General features: G+C 39.3%; 1 protein-coding gene across 1 annotated transcript in view; it reads left to right on the top strand.

Annotated features, from left to right (window-relative positions):
• Positions 1-5,442, top strand: part of DACH2 (dachshund family transcription factor 2) — a gene marked incomplete at its 5' end in the record, with an annotated part of 324,122 nt that extends 318,680 nt beyond the window's left edge. The window contains one exon of the mRNA XM_082488049.1: positions 4,557-5,442. Coding sequence (XP_082344175.1) covers positions 4,557-4,594 — 38 coding nt within the window. The 3' untranslated portion in view covers positions 4,595-5,442. The remainder of the gene's footprint in view (positions 1-4,556) is intronic.
• Between the last annotated feature and the right edge of the window lie 4,252 nt (positions 5,443-9,694).

Raw genomic sequence — 9,694 nt, forward strand, 5'->3', positions numbered from 1 at the left:
GTACTGCTGCTCTCAGAAGCAGCATTTATCGTTCACATTCTTCCGTAAGTCGAGAGGAAATCATGGCCTGCTCATGGTGTGTTGTTTTTTCTCTTTCACTGCTCAGTTTGGAAAATATTTACAGATAAGCGGAAGGGAAAAATTTTGGTGGACAACTAATAAACAGGCAAAGAAGTCAGTTTTACTCGCTGTTGTCATTTGGCTGAATGACTAGCCCAAAACCACGAGAGCTGGCTGCAGGCCAGGTCTTGGTTTTTTATAGTAGTGAAGCGATCCTTTTCTGTGTTTTTCATAATTACTGCGGTCATTACCCCACTAGCAGGGGCCTGGATGCAGCCTCCCTCCAGGCCAGTCAGCACTCCTGTTTGTGAAGAGGTTTAGGGAAAGAGGGGTTTTTGAGGGCTTTTGTCCACAGTAGAAGCTAATGCCAACTGTTCTCTGATTATTTTTTTTGTTTGTTTCTTCAAAACAAGAGGCTGGTTCAGACTAATTAGCCCCAGCTTTGCAAGTTAGATTTATTGTCATGGCATTGTATTTTCCATGTGTCGCTGCATCCAAAGCCCAGCTTGGCTCTGATCTAACTGAAATGCTGACTCTGTTTACGTAGCCTAGGAAGGGTGGAGAGATCAGCTCCTGTCCAGCATACTTGCGGTATTGTATAAGACTCTTTGATTCAACCCCTCAAGCAGGAGTTGTGCAAAGCCTCTGAGAGCGCCCAGGTTTGGCACCTGGCTGCCCTCGGCCCTCCTGCCGCTCTTCTGTCTGCAGGAACGCAGCCACGGCTCAGCTCTACCTGACCTTTGTTTTAGAAGCTCGCCCAACTCTTCCTTCGTCTAAATTGGCAGAGTGGGATTTTCAATTTATTATTTCATCTCTGCTACCGATGTTCTCTGCAACATGTAGTGCTGGGTTTTATTTTTTAAATTGCATGAATAATTTACAGTTACTGATACAACACATTTATCTTTGTTTTCTCATTATGTAGCAGATCGCAAATTTCCTTCCTCCAATGATTTTCTCCTCCAATTTAGTGTGCTAAAGTTACCTGAACAATCCCAAACTGTAGCTGTGTTGGTTAATCGCAGCCAGGCGGCCGCGTCGCATTGCTCCCCTTCCTCAGCTGGATTTGCACAGCAGCATTACGGGGGCACATTTCTTTATGCAAGTTAGAGTGAAGAGTTATGTGAGAGTACATGTGGAAATCTTATTTTAAAGTAGTTATATGGAAATCCAGCTAAATTACTGACTTAAAACAGAGATATTACAAACAAAGCCTGACAAAGGATTCAGAAAATTCAGTGCTGCTGAATAGGCTGAGAAAAAAAGAAAAAAAAAAGAAAAATGTGACTAAATATGCAGATTATAATTATTGCTTTTGGATTTGTCCTTTATACACACATTAAAACCTTGAAAGAAAAAGATGAATGATGCTAAAAGAGAGTGCAAGAGATGAACATATATCCCAGACTAACAACTTGGGGAAGACAACACCATCCTGAAGGAAAATTAAAATTATTAGATAGGCTCTGTCTCACTGAGGAAGTGTGAGATCTTTACTTTTCTTATACATTGTGAAGGGGAAAAAAAAAAATCCTTTCTAAATGTCTTGCTTATTAAGCCAGTCATGCATTTCACTGTAGGTTGTAAAGCAGTATAACATGCACAGGGGGCTCATAAGCATATTTTAGTGTTAGGGAATATCATTTATACAGTTTTTATATTGTCAATATTACCCCTAGAGAATGAGATTAGGCTTTAAACTACTGTAAATCTACGCTTTTGCTCACCTTTGTATAATTTCATTTTTTAATAGAATGAAGCCCACATAAATGAATATTTGATTAAGGGATAAACCTAATAAAAGAATACATTTATTGCACACAGATTTATTCAAATCTTTGCCATATAATACAGTAAAATGCTGTAAAATGGAATGTAGCTTGCAGTCAGCTACACTGAGGGGATGGTGAATATTCTTCAAAAAGATGAATTTGACAACATCGCATTGTCTTTCATGTATAAGTGGTAGCACAGATGCTCCTAACTCTTTAATTCCTCATAGGTGGTTGCTGTATGACGTTGTTAATGCTGTGGAGTTAAGTTTATTGCACAGCAACAAAGAAGTATTTTAATTTCTGGAGAATAATTGAGAGTTTTTATAAAAAAGGAAATATTTAACTATGCACTTTCTGTTTACTGATCAATACTATCTCCTGGGTGGCTGCACTATGCTTGAGCTTTGGCATTTACTTTCTCTCTTACAGGTATTCCAAATACCTCCATTGATCTTCCCTTGAGAAATAAAGGGAATAGGAAGGCAAAGTTGAAACCTGTTTCAGAGTTTAAATAAGTCAGTCCATCAGCCTGCAGCACCTTCAATGACCACCTCTTACCTTAGTTTGAAAACAATTTTTAAAATACAATAAAAATATCAATATTAAAAAAATATTAATGATCCCAGTTTTGATAAATCAACTCTTCCCTTGAATGCACAGCTGGATTCCTCCCCTCCTCTTGCAGACAGAGTCCTTGTCACCAAATTGCAGCACCATAAATGTGTGCGCATATGTGGTCTCTGTCTTAGTACAAATATCAAGCATCAAACATATCAGAAGATGCAGCTGATGCCCAGTGGCCTTTACATAGCGAGTTATGGATCTAATTTCTGCTGACTTTCATTGGTATTATATGGACTAATTCACCAAGCACACCTGTAAATCCACCCACCCCCCGTAGAGGTGGTTGGGCGAGAAAATCCCTTTGCAGACCGGGCTGCTGAGCCCTCAAAGAGAGTGGGTGCTCGGGCAGTAGTTGCCCAGGACATGTACTGCTGTGGCTGCTTCTGCAGCACACAGAACCGGTGCGGTACTGGCTCGCGAGAAGCACACTGTGGCCGAACTTCAGCCTTTTGGACTGCCTAAAAAGAGTATTCATACAACTCCTGAGGGCAGCCAAACCTGCAGCTTGTGTCAGCGGCTACCTTTTTTTAGAAGTACAGCTTTAATATAGGCTAGAGCACCTACAGCCTGCAATGGGAAGAAGTCGTGTGCAACTGCCTAATAATCAGAAGGAGAAAAAGAAAAAAACCCAAACAAAACAATACCAAACAAAACCCACAGCGTTCAATATTTACATTTCTGCTTACCCCCTCCCCAGGCTTTGATATTTGCTCCATAAAGTTTAAGACAATGTTACTCAGCCAAAAGCCTGAAACTAATGTTAGTCACTTCTTTGGAGGTTCCCATGCTCTCAGATGTTCCTCCAGAGATGTTATGTCACTGGGTCTTCCGATCTTTATGCTTGTTTACATCCAAAATACATATTAAATCATCTCTGTTTGGAGAGTCTGAGCCTCCTTAAAACCATGAAACATTCAATTACTAATTAGCTGTTTCCTGTTCCTAATGAAGTGAACATGTCGGATTTGGATTAAAATTCAGCTACTGCTCTCCTCTGTTTATGGTTCCAGATGTTTTTGTTTTATCTAGGAGGTTACTTTGACAGCTACTGCTAAATGATAAATCACTCATATTATAGCTGAAATGCATTTTGAAATTGAAATGTGGCAAACTTTGAGATTGCTCCAAGGATCAGTGTCAGTTAGCAGGTCAATACTTGTTCTTTCCTTATGAGTGTTCAGTATTGGCATATGTAAAACAGTAATGGGATAGATGTCAACATTATACAAAATGCTTCTCAATATTATCATTTTGCTATCATCTTCGAGATCAGTACTTGCGGGTTTAACTGGGTGGATTCATGATTCATTGTATAATGAACAAGAATATGGATTCTTGTTAGCTTTAGTTTCTGTGGGCATTTTAATATTTATTTTTTCTCTGGGCTTAATGTGAAAAATCACAGTTGATAGGTACTATAGCAAGGAATATTTTTATGAAGGAAATAAGTGGCTTTCTACTTGTTTCCCTAAATAAAGAAAAATAAATTTAAAAGAGATGTGGCAGTTTCTGAATGAAAGAACCATTTTCTGAAGAACAGATATTGATATACTTCTATTACATTTTTTAATGCAATGCAATTTTAACACACTGTTCCCTAGAAGGTTTTGTGCATGTAATAATGGTACGTTGTAAAGCTGATGCTATCTTACACAGGCATCAATACAACGCAGGCTGCCTTCTGAAAAAAAGAAGGAAAATGAGCGTTCAATTAAAAAGCAAATGTCATAAAGGAAGAAAATTCAATTAAAAAGATTTATAGTCTCTCTTCAGTAGGTACTGCCTGGCAAGCACCATTGGAAACAAGGCTGGTGGTTTTTTAGCCCAGCTGAGTGCCCACACCTGTACCACCGGGTTCGAAGGTGGTCACTGCATTTCTCTGCGTAACAGTCTCCTCTCCAGGGCTTTGTCAGCAGGGGACTCTTTTTCCAATGTACAGTGTACTCATGTGATGGATAGGTTGTATCACTCGTAGATCTGATAATTTGGTTTGAGGAAAAAAAAGTCCACAAACAAATAAGGAAACCCACCCGTTTCAATTAATTGTAAGATGTGTAATTGACCTTTTTTCTTCCTTTTTTTTTTTTTTCCCTACAGAAAACAGAACATACATCAAACCTACTATTATGTACTGAAGGAAACGCCTATTGCTGAAAAATGTATAATGATCACTATTTGAAGACTATATAGTTCATGAAAAACGTCCCTTCCAACCTTTGATGCCTTCAGTACTGTGTGAAGAACAGGATTTGTAGCATGAAACTTGAAGGACAATTTCAAGCAATTTACTGTTGCTGCATCGAAAACTGCCGTATTGTCATTAAGAAATATTGAGACTTTTTACAAGCTTACCATACCAAACCAAGCCTGTTGCAACAGATCATTTTTAGGTCCCTGGAGATAGAAAGGAGTTTTAGTATTTTTAAGCACATACAGGAATTATTTCCCCTTCCCCCCAAAAAAAGAACTTTTTTTTTTTTTTTTTCTAAGGCGGTAGCTATTACTGTACAGCAATGGCACAATGATTTTAAGCCACAAAGGTCCTCACTGGCTGTACATCATACAAGTCCAGTTTATCACTGAAACTGTTCAACATGGAGCTGTTTCGATTGTGTTTATAAATTAAGCTTTGTTTACTGAAGCAGATACTCGATATATATTACGTTTTAAAAAGAAATGTGTGTACATTTTTTAAAAGAATGATGTAAAAATTGTCCTTTCATTAGATGACCAATTCAAAAGTGTGAGCTAAACCCTAATAGCTGACGTAATATGAGGATTATAATTGATGCTTTTTTTTTATGCTCAGTTCAGCTTGGCTTTTGGTCTTTTAAGATGAAAAAATGAATATGCAGTAGAGTGTTAGATAATGGAAACTTTTAAGTATGGTTTCTCTGTTGTACCATATTAAGTTAAAGTACACATTCTTTGTTAAAAATGTTCTTGCTAAAAATACAGTATTAAAAATTTTTTTGTTTGACTTTGGAAATCTTTTAGGATTTTTTTTTGACTGTGAATTCCCATAGTTACTGTACTAATACAAAAAAATATTTTGCACTATTAAAAATACTTGAAGAAATTACATAATAAAGAGGGTGGGTTGGTATTAAACATTTTCCTAATTATTGTATGTTCCAAATTCTGAACTTTGCAGCTGAAGCATTCCTTTCTCAAAATATGTGACTGAAAGCTGGTTTGAGTCAAGTGGAATTAAGTAATCACGTGTTCACTCTTTCATTCATGGGTCATAGGCACAATGCTTATTTACTTACAAACTCATGTTTATATACACATACTTATGTTTACGCACACCCCCTGTATTAAATCACTGTCACTTAAAAACAACAAAAACTCCTTTAAATAGATCTATGGGGAATATATTGCCTATGATTACGTATACTACTATCTGTGTCTGTATGTCTAGCATCCAAAATTTGATTTATTTTTGTCACTAGATTTTTTTTCTGGTTAACGGACTTTTGCTAACTTTCAAAGTGTAGCTTCAAAGTATGTTATGTAATACAGCAGAAAGATTTCTAAAAGAAATCTTTTAGCTTAAACAGGTGCCAGTTCAAGAAAAAATGCTGGCTTCTGTTTTACAGGTGATCGAACTAGTTATCAGAATAGTCTTTCGAAGTACAAACATGGTTTATTCCATATTATTTTTATTGCAAACATTCTAATAACTGTATTAAGCACACTGGCATTGATTAAACAATACAAATTGAATGATACAAAGAAACAGGAGCATGAGGAATTGTGAGTGCTCCCGCACTCTTAATGAAAGCTCATGTGTGAGTAAAACACTGCAGCACCTGAAATTAAATTCTACCTTTGACTATTTATTAATTGTAGTTGCTATTACATCAGGATTCTCTGAAATGAGGGCTGGACCTTATTTCTAAATCTTTTTTTTAAAAAGGACTTGAAACGGTCCTTGGGGTACTGCAGCATTTCTGACTGATTGACCGAACTCTGGTGTTGCTCCTGTGAATTGCAGATTTTGAAGAGGGCCTCTTTGATGCATTTTAGAAAGACTTAAAGTAACTAAATATTTCGGTCTTTGAAGTGGAAGCATTTTTGCATTTTTCTTTAGTCTCCATAAAGGCAATTTTAGCTTTTTTTTTTCATCAATGGCTGAGCTACATTTCTTAGGGCTGCATTGATACTGGGTTGACGAGCACGTCATTGATTTCTAATTTGCCCTTCCCAGAATAGTTTTAAATGTCAAAGTACTGGCAAATGAGATTTAGGAAAGTGATAAACTTCAGACACTGAATCTGTTGTTAAGTCCTTACTGAGTAGCTCCTGATAAATATTGACAAACCAAGACACTGAGCTTTTTATGTGTTTTAGTTCAGCCAACGAGCACGCTTGTAACTAACGCTTTCTGTCAGAGAAACCTGCTAAAGCCAGAACAAACAATGGCTTTGGTCAATTGTGATTGAATAGTTCATATAAAAGTGCAGATTTCAATTTTGTTTTTAACTTAATTCTACCTCCTATCATCTTCTCAGGAATATTCCAAATTACACCCTCCTGCATAGGGGTACTGTTACATAGTTGTTTTTGACTGCTGCAGTATGGAATGTGGGACAGTGACCGTAGAGCCGAGGAGCCGTTTCCCACCAGGGACTCAACTGAGCACAAAAGGCAAGAAAATGAGGAAATTGCTTTCATGTCGTATCTTCTAGGTCTCTGTTGATCACGTCATTCAGAGGCAGAAGGAGATGGGATTGTTTACTCAGACAAGACAAGACTAAGGGAAGAATTAATTGTCTTTCATATCTAAAAGTAAGCTATAAAGAGCAGGAAAGTAACTTTCCTTGTCCTCTGCGGTTCCATGTCCAGTACAGGTCAACATGGGCTGCTTTCAGAAAGCTGCAGAGGCCCATGATCCCATTCCTGCCTGGGGGTACAGCCCAGCAAACACAGGCAACGTTGAGCTTTTTTTTTTTTATTTCTCACGGACACAATTTCACATTCAGCTACAGTCCTCACCCTCCTTGTTCACTTTGTCTTTTAAACAGTGGAACGATCTCAGGAGAGTATTCAGCCTTCACCGTGCTCCTTCTCATGTGAGGCAGTGAGCTGAGCAGCCCCCGCTGGCTACAGTGCTGGTAGCCCAAGAGGGACATCACCTCTTTGAGGTGTTGGCTTTTGTGTTTTTTTTTCCCAGTGAGAATTCCTGAGAGGAGCAGGACTTCTGCTGTGCCTGCGTCCTCAGCACCTCCTAAACCTAAAAGCGGCGGAGCGGAGGGACACTGAAAACCCATTTTAATGCAGTGTATGGGCTGCAGGAAGCTCAGCTGGGGATGGGTGTTCGCAGGCAGAGGGGGCACTGCCGAGGTTGGGGTGCAGCACCTGCAGCCCCACTGCATCTGCCTCTGGGACAGCTCCGGTTTCCTACAAAGCAGCTCCTTGTTTGTAAATTGCCTTTGAAATGGCATTATGCCGATAAAGTTGGTGTTAGCTGGACACAAGGTGATCTTGGCTAAACGCAGGCAGGTTAATGGACGATGTATTTCAGCAATTTTATGAATCCTGTGTAATGCAGACTGCTATCATAATAAACTTTAACAGAATCAATAGTGACCAATCTCAATTTAAAATCTGGATCTATAGTAATACACAGCGAGACCACTCCCCTTTAGAAATGCATGCCTGTGCATTAAAAGCTGAATGCTGGTTTAAGTAATTGCTATCTACAAGTAAGTGGTCCATTAATATATGTATTTACAGAGTATTTTTGGCAACATGACAAAATGTGGGCTAACCCAAATTGTTACGAATTTCCTTCGTGGCCTCAGCTGCTCTCCGCAACTGCTCCGGTGCACAGGGGTGTGTGCGTGTGCACAGACTTAGCCCTAAACTACAAGCGTGATAATTCACAGCCTCGCCGGCCCCGGGCTGAGGATCTGCTACCTTTGGCAGCAATACTCAGATAAAGACTTCCCGCTTTTCCCACTGCTTCCTCCAGCTGCGGTACCGCAGCATCCTGCCTGTGCTGCGGGTCCTTGCTGGGGTGAGGAGGGAGGAAGGCAGAAGGGAATTTCCAGAGGCTTGTTTAAAGCCAGGTCGTGTGCTGTCATCATTTGTTACACATACTACAAATGTTCAGGCACTTGTAAAATCATGATTAATAAAAATTTTGACTTTCTTTCTGTCTGCAAATAAGGGCCTTTGATGATTTGAAGCTGGGATGGAAGGGGAGAAGAAACAAGTATTTTTTAAATGATGAGTTTATAGATTAATTATGAATTACTACAGTTTTCTATTTGTACATCAAAGAAATCACTTGAATCACCTTTCACCCTATAACAGTTCTTTGCTTTTGCTGTCTACAGGAGGGGTTAGTTGTGGGAAAAGGAGTTTTTGCTGTCCCTAAAATGTAATCGCTCACCTTCCTGCTCCCTCAAAGCCATGAGGGCTGCCCGAGCTTCCCGATTTGTCTTCTGTGGCTAGTGTATCTGCCTGACTAACTGCAATCTTACCACTAAGAGCAATCCAGCTCTGTGCCAGCACAACTGGGACAGCCTCTATGTTTAAGGTCATTATCTTTAAAACCAACAATCTATCTCAGACATGTTAGGCCATACCTATACCTGCTGCTCCTGGTAACTGAGCAAGTGCCCAGTATTGTGGAATAAATTTTGGCCAGCCAGAGGGATGGTGGAGATGAAACAGCCAGAGAACTGGCAAGTTCATACTGAACTACACAGAATTAGCCCTGCTCTAATTAATCATTGTGTGCTTCAGTCAGCCAACAGTGAGACAGATGTATTTATTTTTCACAAGAAAGTCTGAAAGAAGATAACGGATAGAAACTTGGTCATTTTGAATTGTTATGTGAAGACATGGTTTCATCATAGTAAAGTTTGTATCATTGTTCCTTCATAATCAGCATTGCAATACGATATACATCTTATATTAAGGTTATTGAGTGCTTTTGAAGCATACAGCCTTATGTAGACATTATGCATTAAGCAGTTGAGCGTCACAGTATCACGTGTAAGTACGCACGGCACCAGGGCACAGACGCCTTTTGGACTGTGCCAGCAGATTCCTGCTGGAGAGGCAAAGAAGTGGTTGGGGTCATAGTACATTGACCTCTACCTTTGGAGGGTTGAAATCAGGCATGGGATGCCTGCATTGTTCGCGTTTTAGGATCTGGGCTTTGCCTAAAGCTTTAATCTTATTACCAAAAGGCCACATGCCTAAACTGAATTGTTGTC

Source organism: Vanellus vanellus, assembly GCF_965231255.1.
Source record: "Vanellus vanellus genome assembly, chromosome: 10".
NCBI lineage: Eukaryota > Metazoa > Chordata > Aves > Charadriiformes > Charadriidae > Vanellus > Vanellus vanellus.